Consider the following 19,047-nt stretch of genomic DNA (forward strand, 5'->3'; position numbering starts at 1 on the left):
TAGCATTGATCTTGTTTGACTAATGTACTATATTGTGTATTTGTACTTTGTGTACTTTGCTTGCAGTAACTGATAAAAGTTGATTAACATAAGATGGTTTTTAAACATGTGTTTAGAGTTTTGACAGTTTTGTTTTGTATTATGTGCTTGAGCAATCGTTAAAAACTGTCATTACAAGATGAGAGGGATTAAGAAAGACAGTAAAGACTCCTTTCTGTATGTGACACATGTGACTCTCTGTTTCTCTCTATCTCTCTCTCTCTCTCGCTCTCTCTCGCTCACACACACACACACACACACACACACACACACACACACACACACACACACACACAGCGTACAATGGGCATACATGCCGTCTAACAAAAAGTTTGCTTTTAGAATGGGGTCAGGATATCTAATGCTGCTTGACCCCTTGGCAACCCTCAGTAGAAACTAAAAAGAAACAGCAGTATATCTTTGCTGTCACTGTAACGTCAACACAACTGATTTACATCGTGGGTGTGTGTATATATATATATATATATATATATATATATATATATTTTTTTTTTTTTCAGGTCTGAAGTAGTCAAATTTTTCCCCCATCTAAATTCATGAGAAACAAATCTAAAGTGAATTGCACTTTTCTCCCAATGTTTATGGAGCACAAACAGTGATTAGCATTTATATTTGATGGCGAGGAAGTACAGACGGCTGAGTTGTTAGGCGACGGGAGAGGTGGCCTTCAACACTAAACTTTTGGGAGAATGAGCTTTGGCAGTGTAGGTGAGAAAGTGTGTCTGCATGTTTATGAATCGTGTTTTTTTTTTGTTTTGTTTTTAAATTACATGCAGGGCATCCCCAGATTCTTAATTATGCTTAAAATTACTCTTCAGTCCATAAATCTGCCATTCACTGATCTTCAAAAATGACATAAAACACAAGTTTATTGTATATTGTCTTTCAAAGCAAATTAGCAAATTAGAGCCCCTTCCACGAGAGCTGTTGCACTACTCCCTGACAATATTTGTCGCCGTGCATGTGGGTGGTTGCTGAGTGATATTTTTCAAATACATATCCTAAATGTAAATATAGTGAATAACATTATAGTTATACATTTTTCTTTTTACTACAGCTTATTGAGAAGTTTTGACCATCTCCATGTATAATTTGGTATTTGCACACATTTAGGTTTTTTTCATGATCAATTAAAACAATGATAAATTCTGTAATTATTTCCATTCAATTTAGTGGCCACTCAAGAATGTTTCTTTTATGTAATCTCATCGTATAGAGTGCTATTATTACCAAAATTATTGTTGCTTTTCTTGAGAGCCTAGATATACAATAATGACACTTTCATTCTTTTCAATCGGGAATTTGACAAATTTGAGGTCCAAATGTTTTGAGTTGTGAGCATGGTCACAGAAGGAACCCAAAACGGGCAACTCTTTATTTAAAAATATCACAACATTTCTTACAAATATTAAAATGCTGATATATTAAAGCTACTTCCTGGTAAGCGTGGCCCTATTAAGTGAATAAGAGGTTTTAAATTAGACCATAGTGGCCTTTAAAAAAAGTCTTTAAAAGCCTTGGCTTCCTTAAAATTGACCTTCCACCCCTTGCCTGCGTTTGGTCTCGTCTCCACTCAACCGCGAGGCCCACGGACCACACCAGAGCTGCACTCTCTGAGGCACATTGGAAAGCTTTCCTTCCTTGCCTGCCTTTTTCTGCCAAGATTCCACACACTTCCCTCCATCCACACCGCTGTCTTCTGTGTGTTTGTAGGGTGTTGACTATGCTTCACCCAAGCGTGAATACAAACCCACTGACACAAGTCTCGCCAAGCATACCTTGGATACTTTGATAAAGACCATCAGTAACAGTGCCGTCCGTCTATCTTACAGTTTGTAATACTAATACTCCTTTCCTTGCAGGCAACTGATGGAGAATCAGATTACCGTGATCGAGCGCGGGGCTTTTGATGACATGAAAGAGCTCGAGAGACTGTGAGTACCACCCTGCAGACAGACACTTTTATTGTATTTCTAAACCTGAGCTCATGGGTCCATGCATTAGTTGAGTGTAACGTGACAAACAAGAGAAGCTGTCCATAAAATGTGGACCGAGAACAAGGCCATTTCCTGTCATTCTGCTCTGGGCGGATGGTGCCAGGAGCATTTCTTGTTACCTGCCTCCCTCACTACACGCCTAGACCCATCTGGACAGAACCATCACTCCTCAGCAGCTTGTAAAGCAGCCCTGAAAAGACATAGGCAAACACGGCAAACCGCACCTCAACCGGCACATTAGCAAATCAGTAGTGCTAGCCGCATGGAAACCTGCGCCGCAGATGACTTTATGGGCACGCATGATTAGTGGTGAGACCATAAAAGGCTTTCCCTTAATTCAAAACCCACGTTAACAATTTCAATTGGTCAAGGACATGCACAGATCGACTGTCAACTTTTTCTTCCCCCTTTCCAAAGAAATAGTTACAATAATAATAATATGATAATACATTAAATTAAAAAAATCAATAATAATCATAAGTATTATATTTAGTCCCTGTTCCACACCATTATAGAAATTAAGTGGCTAATATTTAAAAAGCCACTATCTCAAAAGCAGGTACACTATAGCCTCGTTTCCACCGTCGGTATCTACTCTACTCTACTCTGCTCGGCATTTAGCCCCGTCTCCACCAACAAATCTACCTGGCTCTACCCTACTTGCTTTTTCTGGTGCTTGCTGCTTTGCGGTTCTAAAAAAAGTAGCCTACTTCCAAAATGTGACATAATTGTTTTGGAGGCCAATGATTGGTTTGAGACATGTCGTCATCAATGTGCAGCTGCACAAACCACCACCCCGGGAAAACAGCTGCCATTAACGACGAAGAGAGGACAATGGCTTCCAAACAGATTAATGCTTGGACTTTTGAGGAAGTGCAAACCTTTTTATCATTATTGAATGCAGTCTTCTGGTTGCTGCAATATTCATTCGATGTCTTCTGGCTGAGATAAACAGCTACAAACCAAGCAACAAAAAAACATCTGCGCTCTCCATTGTTTTCGACTGTGTGTGCAGTGCACGCTAGCTGCGGTCGCTTTAGCCTGACGTCACTGGCGAGGTGAGGAGGGGCTCTCGGGTGGTGGCCGTGGCAGTAGAGACTCACTGCTTTTTGGTGTAGAGCCAAGCAGAGAAGAGTAGAGTACGGTCGATACAGTCGGTGGAAATAAGGCTTAGGTGTGTGAAATGGGCACACTGACTTGTATCGTGCATATGAACGGCCTACCAATAGGCCAAACTTTTACTGACCTTTTACTGTTATTTCCCCCTCCCACTGAAAACACTGTTATCAGTGCGTGTTTTACTGTCTTACTGTATGGAGTAATGAGAGCCTCTCAGAGAACAAACTTAACTGTTTGCATCAACCATTCAGACTATGATCTCAGAATTGTGAATCATAACTCACAGAGGTTAGGTTTACATTTCACAGATAATTTTTAATCGACTTTACTTTCATTTGATTATTCATTGGATCTAACAATATGAATCAGACAAATCTTTCCGTAGCACTCGGAGTTATACCATATTAGGTAAAATTAAAAATCACATTCTTAGCGATGAAATATGCATGTAGTTCTTCTCCCAGATGTATTGGTACAACCATACACGATGGCATTTTCGCCATAGAGACAGAAAATAATGTGAAAACGCCGTGGAGAAGCCAAAATTGCATAACTTCCGCGAATCTGCGTCAGCTATAAATGCTCAAATCAAATTCCAGGACGTGCTACGAGGCTCGCGTCACGCTCCCGTGTATATTCTGATGGATTTCATCGGCTAAGAGACCAAGAATTGGTCAAAACAAAACAAAATGACGTATCCGCTCTTCCGGCTTTAAATGTAGAAGAGCGCTGGAGTGCTCCCGGCTAACGGTAGAAACGTGGTCATTAAAACACAAGAATGGGGACACATACTTTAAGATTCGGCCTAAAACAACATTGAGGTCTAATAGTGACTGTTTTTCCCTGTTTTTGTTCATTGTTCACAAATATTGTTTTATAACATTATTTATACTGTATATTTGTTTCATAATAAATACATTTTACTTTAATTCAGGTTGCTTGTTTTACCAGTATTAACTCCAAACTGCTTTTAGTCAAGTTATGATAATTTTACTATAGTGCGCGAGTACAAATTATTGATTTTTTTCTTACATCTCGCCATTTCTAAAACAAGACATTTTTATGGCCTACTTAAAGAAATGTGAACATTTAGAGTATACCCACTTCTCCAGAGTCCACTACACCACTGATTCATATATAAGTCCGTGAGTGGGCAGCGGTGCACACTATTGTTAATTTCATTATGCACTGAAGCACCACCTTAGTCATTCTCAGTAGCGAGTGGCACAGGTCCCAACATCTGTGTCAAAGTGTGTGTGTGTGTGTGTGTGTGTGTGTGTGTGTGCTGTGCATGGCAGGAGCCTGTCTCTCGGTTTCGCAGCCTTTCTGTGTCACAGCCACTGCATTCACTCCCACGGGCCCCAAGTACTCAGTGGAGGGAGAGAGCTGTGGTTTCCAACAAATTAGCAACAGGCTGTTTCTCATTGACTTAAATGATCTATTTGCATATAGCCTGCCAGTCTTGGATGTGACGTGTTTGCCAGCCATTGTTCCAGTCAAGAAACATTGTGTGTGTTGATATAACTCGGATCAAATCCACACATGTTCTTACATGTAATTGATGTCATTCACTTGTTACTGAATGGGAATTTTGGAGAATTGTTACTCTCGGGAAGGGAGCACTGGATGTAATTGTACCCCAGCGCTGTTGTAATGTATAGATAGATAGATAATAGATAATTCACTCCGCTGTCTCTGACTTAGCGCTTTAATTCCCCCTGAACTTTATCGTGGATATTTATGGGACATTCAGGGGAGACTGAAACACAATAGCCCGCGGCTACGCTGATTCGACTGCATCTTGCAGAAATTATTCACAGCTTCCACACACAAAGACACACACACACACACACACATAAGCATTCACTGGTTGATCATATGCTCTCCCTGCCGTAGGCGCCTGAACCGTAATCAACTGCAGCAGGTTCCAGAGTTGCTCTTTCAGAAGAACCCTGGCCTGTCTCGACTGTAAGTAACTACAGCTTCTTCTTCTTTTTTTTTTTTTTACTTCAACCAACCATGCTCCCCCGCCACCTATTCACGTCATCTCTCAACACTGCTCTCACTCTCTTGTGCTCAGCGAGGTTTCATTTACCGATGTCGGGTTTGGTTTAGTGTGCACAATTAAACAGCAGTCAGACATAAATTTTACTTACTGAAAGGCCGGTTGAGGTTTCAGTGATCCCCGGTGTTCCTTTCTGGCTGTTGGACTCTTGGGCCTGCATTCCTAATCATCCGCAGTGTCTACTATAGAAAGTGCGCTGCTGGCAAGGAAATGGTGTGTGGCCCGATTGATTTTGGGCTCTGTTCCAATTTAAATAATACGTATTGAGATCGTTCTGTCTGTGGACTGCATCTCTATTCCCTGATGTACACACAGATGCGAGGTTCCTTTTTGTGTGTGTAGATTTTGATCTTAATCAGCGTCCCTGTTGCTTCCAGCTCAAACTATTCCAGTTACCTGCAGCATCTGGGAACAATAAAACAGTGGGACATGGAAAAAGGATTTCCCTGCCATCTATTCACACAGTGGTTTCTACTAGCTTATGATCCTGACCTCGGACCCCCCTTTGCTTATCTTGCGTTTGATGTCGAATACCATGTTGAATCTATCTGCTGCTTCTTGTTACCATCTTCACGCGTCACCTGTCATTAAGCCAAAGTCCTCCTGTCGAGTTTCAGGGCTTGCTTGTGGCATGCTCATTTGCTTGTGTGTCTGGCTAGACACAGAGCGGGCCGAGGCCTTCCAGACCGGCGCACGGCCTTGAACAAGCGTGATTAGTCCATCTGGAGCAAGTGACTCTGCCAACAGCCAGTGAATTGTGCTAACACAGCTCCCCTGTTTCATCCAATCTGACTTGACGCTCATTATTCTAAACTCTGCGCCGGCACATCCTGCACATTGAGACCTTGGTCGCGTTGACTAAATCGATTCACAATGTGTACACAGTCATTTGTTCTTGATCCTTTGGCTGAATTAAAGCAAGCCATAATGGGGCATGACGCTTTTCAGGTGTGTTGTATATTCCTAAGCAGTTAAAACAAATGAGCAGTCCAGCCGCACTGAATTGAAAATAAAGCAACCATTATGGGGCTTGTGGTAGATTGACGGATTGATTTGTGCGAGACTTATAGAACAGCGGGAAAAGACAAAGCCCCTTCTTAATGTGTTTCTTAACTCCTGATGTGTCTGGGCCACACTGTGGGTTCTGGTTCCAGTCTGATGCGGTTAGATTACGGCCCGTCTCACTCCTGCCAGCAGTTTTTAATGGATTTAAAAGGTTCTCCGTTCCCAGGGGGAAGTCTTTTGCTGCTATTTTATTTGTACCTTTTGCTTTAGTCAGAAACAAGCAGGGTATGATAATGTAAGTTAAATGTGCACCTTTGCACTTGCTCAAAGTGCTCACTGGGGCTTGTTTAGGGTGAACTTTCCAATCTTAACAAGGGAGATTATCATAAAAGGTGGTGCACTCACCCAGATGGTTCTCTTCATTTAAATGCAAAATGTCTTTCTGAACCTTTTATACTTTTGCTCTTTGTCTCAATTACACCCTCTATGGAGCTCAATCCTGTCTTTAAGTGAGGTTTTAGAGGAAAAAATGAACAACACAAACTCACCAAAATTAGGGTCCTTGGGTTAATGCAGGTAGTTGTGCGTGGGATTAACAGGGTAATGGCAGCCATTTTCATAATGACACAATCATAAACTGAAGAAGGCTACTTATAAACATTTCCTCCATGAAATGTAACTTTTAACTCCACTTATTGTTTGCATTTCAAACATGCTCCTGGTGCATGGCTAAAACAGTTTGTAAAAAATGGTGTTAATGGAAGACTACTATTTATTTTTTATTTTTTATGGAGGGATAACATTTGGAATATATCAACAAGGGGCTACATGGTGAGGCAACTCTCTGGCCACCTCCACATCTAGGGGAAGATTTTTTATACCTGTTACTTTTCTGCCATTTTCACAGTACATTGGTATTCTGCCACAATTAATTTTTGAGAAACTGAATATTTAAAGAATACATTTAGAGTTGATCTGAATGCAAACTTTACAAAGAATCTACCTTCAAATTCAAATTGCTTTATCATTGTACACGAGTTACAATGAGATTCTATTAATGAATCTATGAATCTACCTTCAGAAAATAACATTTGATTCTTTCATTCAATGTCAAACTAAATCATTACTTTCAGATCATACCAAACAACCAACATGGCGAGAAGTCATTGTTTGTTGTTTGTGTTATTGTGCTTTTTAGATATGATTTGAATGAATGAGGCATATGCTCACTCTGATTGGCTGTTATCTAGCGAATCAGAGCATGCTACATAAATAAACTATGTGATATTACACAAAAGCAAAGCAACAGTAAACAAAAATGCATTATCTAATAAATTAGGCTCAGCAAAATGTTGGTTTTTACTTAGGCTACGTTCACACTGCAGTTCTTAATGCTCCGTTCCGATTATTTGACCTATTAATTGCGACCTCAGTCTGTCTGCTGTGTGGACATAATGCGTCCCCAAAGTGACCCGCATGCTCAGAAGAAGATACAACGTCACTCACAACACTGTTTGCGGAAGTGAATACGTATGGTCCAGCAGCGTGTCGGGGCCACGGACTTTTATAAGTCAGTTGTCGGGGCTCATATTTTTACCATCTCATATCTACAGAGGAGTGATGCAGGAGGAGGTAGAAATAATATTTTGTGAAAATGAGGCGAGCCTGTTCGAGCGCATCATCTCACGGAGACCTCTCCTTTTTTTCTCTCCCTAACGATGACGTCAAGCGTAATAAATGAGCCGTCTGCGTGGATAAATTGCTAATATCACCACCACAAATGTCATCTTTATACTTCATGTTTCAAGTGAGATTAAATTAAAGTCAAATGTAAAGTCACATGTTACTCGAAACAACTTTGCGGATTCACGTACGTCTCCCGAGCTGTGCGGACCTCGCGGATGCGTCAAGCATAAATCAAGCTTAATGCCGCCACCCGCGCACCATATTGGACTTTTGATGACGTCGAGGTCGGATATATGCGACCTGGCTTTTCAGACTGCGGTCGCATTGCAAAAATTCGGGTACATATCCGATCTAGGGCCACATATGAAAGTGACCCTGGTGGGATGTGAAAAAAATCGGAATCGGGCTGTTCATACATAAAAAAGTCAGATACAGGTCGCATTTGGGCAAAAAAAATCCGATCTGGGTCACATTTGCCTGAAGTGTGAACGCGTAGCCTTAGACTTTTTCCTGCTTGTATTATAACCGTGTTGCGCAAGGTTCTGTATATGTTTAATTTTATTTCTTGAAACCCTGATTGTAGATGGTATGATAGACAATGACTTCTCAGTTACAGAGGGGGGGTTACTCGAATGTGAATAATGTGTCAATAATATTTCTGTTACACCCCTGTATATGAAGCCATGTTATTAACTAGTAGAGCGTTCCCCTCAAAGGTCAGTAGGAGAATGGTTGAAAGTGTTGGAGTTTAGTCAGAACTGTTGAGAGGGAAACACAGTTCCATTTGCAAAAAATAAAATAAAAAAGTCGGTAACATTCCAGGACATTGCTTAAAACAGTCAAAAAACACTTCAACAGATATGACTTGAAGAACATCAAGATAAACCTGACAGCCCGCCGGGCCTATAGAGCACTGGGGGAAACCCTGGTGTGTATCTACTTCCCCAAAATGTGTTTGATTGAGTTGAGGTCAAAGTCACCAAACCAAGCTCGACAAAGCAAGCAATGCTGGTACAATCATGCCGAGCCTGAAAATGGTCCCAAGACAGTGAGATTAAGGGTCTCTGATCGATTCATTCATCAAAACAGAGCTGTATTCCAAGTCTTTTTGTCCCTATAGTGTGTTGTTCGTGTTCGCCACCTTCCTTATCTGCACTCCTGCTGATAGGACACAGCGCAGACGCATGTGGGGCTGAGCCAAGATAATTGGAATTGATTTGAGATGATTAGCGATAGTTGGCGTTTGTTACAAGCCGCTCAGTGATGGATGGTAGTTGGATTCCAGTGACGAGATGCAATGTGAATGGCCACAAAGAGGTGAGATGCGTGGCATGGAACATCAGTGAAAATAGTTGCATTCGTCAACGTTAACAACCTGTTGGCCCCCTTGGCCTCATCCCACTTCCACTGCATTACACAGCTGTAATCTGCTCATCTTTGCCTGTAATTAGCGTCTTCTCACAGTGGGAGAGCAGGAGGAAGTGAGGACCGTGAGACGGTGGGGGTAAGGTGAGAGGATTTGGCGTATAGTGGAGAATAGTTAGCCGAGGAGACGCCCTGGAGGGGCGGAACATCTGGTTTAAGGTCAGGATGGGTTCTGGGAGAAGTGGAGGTGAAGGTTGTTGCTTGTTGCCACAACACAACTTTGTCGGAAGCGGCGTGTTACATGCTGGTTGAGCATTTGGAGGTGAGGTTTCACCTTGTATTTCTCCCCGGGAGGTACAAAGGGGGATCGTGTACTTGCACAAAAGGCTAGAGGGCGAAATATTGGCATTGAACCCGGGAGGGCACGTTCTAATCGTCCTTAAGATCCTTTTTCCATCTTTCATTTTAATAGTGCAATGCTTGGCGACAGGCATACTGATGTACACAAAACACACTGACATACTAGCTGGGTGACATACTGTAGATACGCACGAACATATAAAAGAAAGAATACGGGAAATGCAAATAACACTAATTAGACAGATAACAACTCTGTTATTACATCTCCTTGGGCTAATTTGTATTTGGGGGTCGTCAATGAGGGAATATGTTATTTCTGGCGTTTAAGATAACATTGTTAACTATGTGTTGCACAGTTCAACGGGAGAACTGTTTCTGTTTGTTGATTGCTAAGGGGAGGAAGAATATCCAGAAAAAGTAGTGTGCACTATCAACTGTCACCTTACTGCTGCTTTGCTTTTCCATTCGTTTTGTTACTAAGCTGCAGGTTGGCTCGAAGACAGAAAATCAGCCTTCAACCTTTGATGACATGAAAATAATTAAATTGCTGCGTCTGTTGCTGTTCCTGGTTGTGAGCCGGGCAGACCGTTAATGCTCCAAACTTGTCTTGTTGTTTCCTTCTCTTTGTCTCTGCTGATGAATGACCTGCCTTAGTGTGCCCGCGTCTCTCAGAAGACTGTTTGGGCCCCAACTTTGCAGGCGTCTCCATGGCGACATGGTCTGCTTCAATCGCTTTTTGGGCCAGCAGTGTGCCCTCTTGATTAAAATCGCCGCCTCACATCTGTCCAGCATCAAACTCTCAATGCATAGGAACGTTCTTACGCTGTCGTTTTAGCGGCGATGCCAGTTTCCAAAAAAGAAATTAATTGCAACAGATTGATTCAGGTTCTGTTTGCCTCAGTGGAGACTTTGAGTAGACGTACTGTTGGTTGAACATTCTGGACTGACTCGTCATCTCTTGCCCAGCTTTCCTCCCTCGTTGGCTCATATTGTATAATATACAACCCATAGTGAGTGAGCTGTCAATTTAAGGTGTTTGAGTTTTTGCAGCAGCATAAAATTCCTGACCTGGCTTCCGACCAAACCATCCAAGTCATGTATTAACTTCCTGCTCTTGCACCTCTTCCTGCCCCTGTCCTTGTCGGGTGGTAAAATCGGCTTTTACGGCTTGTCGCTGTTTTCTTTACGAGTCCGGGGCGTACTGTACGTGTGTGAGTGAGCGGGAGAGAAACGCAGACTAAACCATGTAAAGCTACCACCACGCCATTTGAAATATTCACCACCTCAGCACTAGGGGAGCAATAGTGGAGAAAATAAACAGAAGTAGAGGCAAAATGGTTGAAATATTCAGGGTGAAAAATTAAGAAACAGTATTTATATTTACTGACGATTCTGTGTCCATCCTCATGAATAATTCAACTGGTGGATTGAGGATTATTAAATATTCACACCAAAGCACAGGCACATCAACCATCAACGCTGTTTTGGTGTCCAGCTTTTGCTACTTGCTGCTCTACATATAAACATATATGCCAGCCACACACACACACACACACACACACACACACACACACACACACACGATAGTCCACAATGACCCTCAAATCATACATGTGTGAGTCGAATGTGTGCTGTTGCACATGTATTTCCTTCGCCGGGGGACTGGCCCAGTCATTATGAATTGATACAACATGAATAAGACATCACAGTGTGGTCCAGATCCGTCATGAGTATACACACACAGGGATTTCACTCTGTGAAGTTGCCCATGGAGGGCCTGCTTGTCCTCCTCTCTGCTCCCACCGCTGACAGTTCAGACTGGTTGGCAACACTCAGTCCAGATTGGAACTGACACTCAGAGGAGACAACACACACACACTCCTTGGTATCTGTAGGCATGTGGAATGCTACAAACGGGCCAGGAATAACACCTATTTTTGGTGCAAACTAAGTTGCCAGAGTTGTGTGAGTACAGACGAGCGTCCAAGGTTGAATATAATCACTTATAGCTCGCTAGTAAAAAATAAAATAAAAAATGTTCTCTTAGATTTAGAGACATTTTTCCTTCATTCGTAATGATGCAAGTTGAAATAACCAGTTCCACTTTCATATGCTAACATGGGGAATGTTGAATAGTCATACATGAAGTGTCAAATAAATGTAACCACTAATAGAGTGAGCCAAGTGTTTTGATTTTTTCGTATTTTGTTACAGGCAGTTGCCATCGGTTCCACACCGTTAGGAATAAGTCAAATGTTCCAGAGATTATTTTTTATTTTTAGCTAAGTTTACTTGGGCCTATATAAAATATAGCAATATACTCACTGTATATTGTAGTGTGACAGATACCTTTACCACACAATATCACCAGGGGTGCACATAAGTGGTGCACTGGTACGCATGATCACTGCAGAAGTGCAAATTGAATATTGCCCACCAATTCAAGTCTGTCACTGTGCTTTTGCAACGGAGAATAATGCAGGTCAGTCAGTCATCTTGACTACGGTCAGCCAGCTTCAATTCAAAGTGAAGTCAGCCGCCACAATGATTGCTTCTGATGGCCATCTTCAAAATAAAAGCTAAGGAAGGCATTGATATCCGTTGTACAATATTACTTGCTTGCTTTTATTTGAAGTTGACCCTCACATGCGTTGCCTATGAACACTCATTGTTGCAGCTGTCTTAACTACACTGACTCAGCTAATGCTAACATTCACAGTGAGATGGTGGCCAAACAGGTAACACAGAGCCGTTAGCGAAACGGTTAACATGTTATTGTGACACGCCGTTGTTGGTCCGTCAAAATGTGTCCTTACGGGTAAGCGATACGTACGTGGTGCAAAAGATTGGGCACTGGAGCAGTGTCCTAGGCTAGAGAAGTGTGCTAAGTGAGCTAGCCAGGTCAGAGCTGGACTATTATTTTGTCAAACGGGCTATAAATTGTATTCAGTTGTAATAAATGTATTCAATTGTATTCTATGCAACTCCATTGTATATATGAATTTAATGTGTTTTCATAAAACTGCTTCTTCTTTTTTTAATAGACTGCCATTGGGTAGCCCGGTATAGTAATGTTGTTGTAATTAGAGAGGGAAAACTGAAAAAGTATATTCAGTAACAAAATAATAGTCACTTTTCTATTACGTCATCGTTGTGCCTCAATCTCAAGTCGTGACTAATCATTTTACTCTCACTCCAACTGTTACACAAATGTAACAGTTGGATTAAGTGTGGGTTGATTGGTCATGCTTGGAGAATATGAATGAGGCACCATACTAAAGAAGCAACTGTTATTTTTTTGGTCATGTGTGAGCCCACTAAACCAAAGAAAAAGCATGCTGAAATTAACCCTATTCAGGTATGCTGAGGTCTTGTGCGATTTGCTGACGTTTCACTGGAGTTGAAGGCAGATTCTTCCACGGTTGTCTAATTGGTTGCCCTCTGCGCAGTAATGCAGTTCTCTAAATGAGCTCTTGCCATTGGCCACACTGCCTTAATGAGGTGTATTTTCATTTGCAATCGGTCTTTCCTGGCTCAGTGCATCTGTCCAGCTCGTTACAGTCTCTGTTAAAAAACAAACTGGGATTTTAATCAGCGCTATCTCCTCTGGACATTATGTAGAGGCGTTGTTGCTGAGGATCTTAGTGGGAGCACTTGACTGTCTGTGCGTAATCTTTAGTTATGAAGTGTTTGGGTCTGGACTTAAGACTCCCAGGTGCATTGCTGGATGTATTCCAGGTAGACACAAATGCGGCTTTTTCCTCACTCAGGCGGAAAGACTCCCATTGTCCTTCAGTGCAGTATTTCTAACCACCCACGATTATATGACTCAAACTTACCCATTTAAGTAAAATGGCCGCCCAGCCTTGTCCTGTTGCCCCCTTAGAGATTTCAAAAGATGTGTCTGAGCAATTTTTTAGGCAGCAATGTGTGGAATTTCTAATGATTAATTTTGTAGTTTCGCTTTGTGAGTGCATCACACAAAGAAAACGCTGTAAGGGGATTGGCTCAAAAGAACGATTTAGCCGCTTGGGGAATGCCTGGCGTTATGAGAGAGATTTGGGGATTTTTATTCTTGTGTATGTGTGTAATTAGGGGTTTTACACGCATCCCTTGATCCTCTTCCCCATGGCTATACTCTCTGTCTGTCTGTGGGTCTCACGTCCATTCTTAAGACTTCATTCCCTTTGTTCTTCAGACTCCACAGGCTCTGCTGGATCTTTATTTCCAAGACAACAAGTGCCAGCTTTAGCTCATGAAGTCTAAAGCTGGGAAGGGCAAAAGGTTTGCAGGAAACTGTTGAGCCAGGGAAGTCAGCTCCTCCATTTTATAGGCCAGTGGTGCACTTTTAACACTGTACTACTAAATCAGGGGTGGAGGGGTTGTCGGCACTACAAACCTTTTCTTTCTTGCCACCACTGTTACTTCTTTATAATAAGACAACTCTACAAATAAGAGAAAGAAAATCTTTCAGTGCTACGTATAAAATTTAAAAATACGGAAAACTCAAATTTAGACAGTTGAATCCAGTTAGAACCGCATTTCAGTCAGGCAGACTTAATATGCTTGAGTGGAGAGAGGAAAGTACAAAATGAATCGCCAGAGAACGGATGGATGTGAAGGTGATGGCGTGTGACAGAGGCAGCCAATAAATACCGTGTGGATTTAGCAAATGGAGTTGGCAGAGTAAAAAGAAGCAAAGCGAGGGGCATACATACGAGCGATTGGCTTCCTCTGCAGACTTTGAAAGGATTCTCATCTGTAGAGGACGAGAGAGCCCGGTACACCTGCAGAGGAGTATTAGCCAAAAGGTCCATTATCACTTCAAAGGTGAATTCAGCCGCAGGAGGCCTGAGTGACACGATGGAGGAAAGAAAGCCTTCCCCCCACCCCTTTTTAACTGTACCCCACTTCCTTTCTGTCATCTTCTCTGTCACACCCTCCTTATCACGTCCCCGTCCTCGCCTTCCATGACTTCCTCCTTGTGTCTTATCTTCATCTTCAACACCTGGCTACACTGGATCCCAAACCCTATATGAATCTTATTTCATTCATCTTCCCCCTGGCTGGATTTCTCTATCCTCTGACTTAAAAAATGGCCTGCGGACTGGAGTGTCTGATGAGCCCCAGGTTGTAATAATGAGATTGCAGACGCTTTCATGTGGAGATCAAGCCGACGAGTGGGGGCTGGTGGTGGGTGTGTTGCTGGTGCTGGTGCTGGTGTTAGTGGCGTGGATATTCCCAGCACAGGACTTCAGAGTGGGAAATCGGTCTAGCCGGCTCAGTCCAGCGCGGCAATATGTGGACAGTTCCCATGAAGTCAAGACGACCTCAGCATGACACACAATACCGTTAAAGAATGGAACAAATCATTGTAGCATTCCTCTGTCCAACCCAATATATGTCCTGAATTTACAGCCTTGGAAGGTCAGATGCTTCAAGCGGGACAATGGAATAAGCCCAAAATCAATGGCAGGCACAGACTAATACACATTTTCTTGAATTTCTCTCTGCTTGCTCTGCGAAAGAGTCAACACCTCATAAATTCACCATGAGAATAAGTAGTACCCAGGGACAAAGGCAGACTGACTCGAGGTATATTTGAACAGGCGGTTGCTCTTTGATTTGACTTTGCCCAGTGGAATCAATGCCACTCCCTAAATCCTCCGTACCCAGGCCCATTAACTCCTTGCAAAAGCAAGGTGTGTGTGTGTGTGTGTGTGTGTGTGTGTGTTTGCCTTTGTGTATTATGAGGACATTTCACCTGAATACATGCCGTGCTGCGAGGACATTTTGAATTATGAGGACACAGCCCATGTCCTCATAATTATTTCAATGCAGAAGTGCTTCTAGGGCTGTAGAAGGCTTAAATCCAAAGTTTTAGCCAATGTCCTTGTAAAGCATAATTACGTGAATTTGTGTATTTTTGTGTATTTGATGGCGCCCCCTGTAGGAAGGTCCTTGTAATGCACCACTTCATGAATAATTCACACCAGTGTATATTTCACAGCATTTGATTGGCTGACCATCACCTGTCCTCACAATTACGCACGTCTCCATAATTCAGTTTTTTCTCAAAATGCTGTGTATTGTGAATGTTTGTCTGTAGACACAGAGCCTTTTTTTTTTTTTTTTGCAGCCACCATTTCCTAAGTAAATAATTAAATAATGAAATACCCTACGATATTTAATTATATATTTCAGTATTTAATTATTTCAGTGGTTGTTTATTTAAAAATGTACAATGGTTAACAGCAGAGACAGAGAAACTGTCAGTGCCGTACATTAATTCATCATTTAACATCCCACCCTGCCTTTACAGTATAACATCTTTCTGTACACCAGCGGCCAAATGTTTTGAGAATGACATTGATTTTCTAAGAATCTGCAGTGCTGACTTATTATTGTTTTTTTATGATGGCAATTTGCATGTACATGTACTCCAGAATGTTATAGTGATTAGATGAATTGCAAAGTCCCTATTTGCCATGAAAATTAAAGTAATTTCCTTTAGTGACCTTACAAACTTTAAGTGAAGAAGGCTTCAGGGCACCCAAGAAAATCCAGCAAAAGCCAGGACTATCTCCCAAAGTTGATTCAGCTGCAGGGATAAGGACATCACCACCAGTGTAGAGCTTGCTCAGGAATGGCAGTAAGCAGGTATGAGTCCATCTACACTCATGGTGAGGGAGTAAGACTTTTGGAGGATGGCCTGGTGTGACCAGTGAAAAAGGGATTCCATAAACACAGACCAAAATAAGGAAAAAAGAGTTACAGTTATTTTCTCTGATTAACCCCCTTTCCAACTGTTTGGGGCATCCGGAAAAATGCTTGTCTGGAGAAGAAAAGATGAGCGCTACCATCAGTCCTGCTTCATGCCAACAGTAAAGCATCATGTGACCATTCATTTGCAGGGTTGCTTCTAAGCCAAGTTACTGGGCTCGCTCACAATTTTGCCAAAAAACACATGCGTCCATTACTAAAGTATAGTACCAAAACATCCTCGGACAGCAACTGTGTGACAGCAGCAAGGTTATTTTATTTACTAAAGCAAAAAAACATTTTCGTTAATGAAAAAAAAAAAAATAACTTTTTAAAAAAGCAAACTGAAATCACATTAAACGATTACAAAATTATCTATAATTCTAGCAATAATATCCTTTGTTTTCGTCTGTGGTAATTAATTTAGTATATGAGCCTTTCGGGTTAATTTTAAATGTGATCTATTTTTTTTTTTTAATTGACACTGTAAATCATAGAACAATAGCCACTCTTATCAACAAAGTTCATAATCCAACACTGAACCAATTTGTTGATTTAAATGTGATTTATTATATTGCCCGGAGTACGGAAGTGACGTCATCTAGCAGCCCGGATAGAGAACCGCCCCCGGCTCTAATTACTTCACGAGACGTGATGGCAGTGTAGCTGTGCTAATGAGGTAGGTTTGAAGCTCGAATTTTTCCTCCAGAAACTTGTTTATTTTAATGTTGGTCGCTTGTGTACATTGCTGAAAATGATTTATAATGCAAGTCCAGTGTAAGTGCAGCTAAGCTAACGTTAGCATACCTAACCATCTGTTGATTATGATGGTTGCAGCTAATTATTTAGAATTGCTACGCTTTTGTTAGCGACGGTTAGCTCAGTTAGCATAGCAGAGCTAACCGTCTGTTGAGTAAGATAAATGCTAATTGAAATTTTTAAGAGGAAAGCAATAACAGGCTGGTTTGATAGGCTGGTTTGTGATGTGAAAATATACAATGGTTTAGTATTACCAGTACAGTATAAATGAAGTATTGGTAAATTGCTGCATTTGTGTTTACTTAAATTTGTTCTTTAAATAGAAATATTTCAGTAAAGTCTGTTAGTGTTCATTACATTTAATTTATGCAAATATTTAGCAGAGCTGTGCTATCCACTATTTTATTTTCGTTGGCACATTTACTGCACACTGCACAGGATATTATGGTCCACAGAAAGTCAACTTCAAAACATCTGCACCAAGTTACCTATCAAACTGATTGAAACTCATTTTTTTCTATAGCTTTAGATCATTATCTTCAGTGAGATATGTCAGTCATGAGGCCACAGAGGGCAAAAGTTAAACCCAAAGAAGAGGTAGCATATTTTTCATCCTTAGGTAAAGACAAGGATGGCTTCACCATAAAATATATTAATTCATTCAAAGGTGAGTATTGGTAAAAGATTCTTTAGTATGGGCCTAGTTTTCATTACTGTTATAATGAAATATTTCTGTTGTATCCCTTTTTCTTTGTAAGGTCGAGGAGTGTTCAGTTCCTGCTCCTTTCAGAAGGGAGTCTTTCCTACTGAATATCGAGGAGAAGTTATAAGCAAACAGGAACGTGAAAACAGGCTGAGAGTGTATCATGATGCCCAGAAGGTTTTCATGTTTGAATTTCACTACAATGGAAAAACACTATGGTATGTTTATATGGTGTGTTGTCACACTTAATTTTGTTTTTTTTGGGGGTGGGGGGGTTATCGTGCAAGGTTTGACAAAACATAAAAGATTAATTATAACTCAAAAGCAAAAGTACATTCTTTTCTCAATATAATTTTTTTTGTTTTTATTTCATTTTTTTACAATATTGTGACTTATTTTTTTATTTTACTTTTACAGTTATCGTGAGTATCGCTAACCTCACAATATCATGTTGATTATCATATCGTGATTGCTTATCATGACATTTGGATATTGTTTCATACATGTGACATACTAGAATTACTGGTCGCACATTCATGATTACATGAAATTACAGTATAGCAGTCTAGTCTTAGTAAGAATTTAATTGTATTGGTATTTTTCTATTCATCTACCCCAGGTTTCCACTGAAGCACAACCTGATGAAGACACCGCTATCACAGACTGCGCCAAAGTTGACCAGGTGACTAGATTTCTTTTTGAATGTTGTTGAAATCAGTTTTCAGAAGCAAGACATTAGTGGAGGGTGGAGATACTAGGGCTGCACAATATGTGGAAAATATCTTGGCGCACGAATGGCTCATGCAATATGTGCATTGCAAAGACGTGCAACAAATGGATATTGGATTGTTTGTATACTTTAGTCTGAGGCTAAGCGATATGGCCAAAAAATTAAATAAAAAGTCTTTTAAACCAACCATCCAGCATTCTGCCACCACTTGTGCAAAATTTCAACTCACAATAACATCTGGATGTAACAGAACATTATAACAGTTTTTAATAATCCAGAAGACAAAATACATTTCACGATTTAGCAAATTTTCAACTATTCAATTTGAATTTAATTTATTCAATTAATTTGATTTATTGCCAGGCCCTACTTGAGTCTGATTTTGACCAATCAGAGACAACCTTAATTGCGCATCGCCATACAAGAGAATTGTATC

At 41.0% G+C, this 19,047-nt stretch overlaps 2 protein-coding genes across 10 annotated transcripts in view; both read left to right on the forward strand.

Annotated features, from left to right (window-relative positions):
• Positions 1-19,047, forward strand: part of slit1a (slit homolog 1a (Drosophila)) — a 132,035-nt gene that overhangs the window by 14,427 nt on the left and 98,561 nt on the right. For all 7 annotated transcript variants that reach the window (XM_077582292.1, XM_077582295.1, XM_077582296.1 and 4 more), the window contains exons 3-4: positions 1,923-1,994; positions 5,073-5,144. In XM_077582292.1, the coding sequence (XP_077438418.1) occupies positions 1,923-1,994; positions 5,073-5,144 (144 nt within the window). The remainder of the gene's footprint in view (positions 1-1,922; positions 1,995-5,072; positions 5,145-19,047) is intronic.
• The window catches only part of LOC144061695 (uncharacterized), an 11,331-nt gene continuing 7,650 nt past the window's right edge, over positions 15,367-19,047 (forward strand). For all 3 annotated transcript variants that reach the window (XR_013296243.1, XR_013296244.1, XM_077582377.1), the window contains exons 1-3: positions 15,367-17,845; positions 17,937-18,099; positions 18,501-18,563. Coding sequence is in view for 1 of the 3 variants with exons in the window: in XM_077582377.1 (XP_077438503.1) it covers positions 17,728-17,845; positions 17,937-18,099; positions 18,501-18,563 (344 nt within the window). In the remaining 2 variants the exon portion in view is untranslated. The remainder of the gene's footprint in view (positions 17,846-17,936; positions 18,100-18,500; positions 18,564-19,047) is intronic.

Source organism: Vanacampus margaritifer, chromosome 12 (genome assembly GCF_051991255.1).
Source record: "Vanacampus margaritifer isolate UIUO_Vmar chromosome 12, RoL_Vmar_1.0, whole genome shotgun sequence".
NCBI lineage: Eukaryota > Metazoa > Chordata > Actinopteri > Syngnathiformes > Syngnathidae > Vanacampus > Vanacampus margaritifer.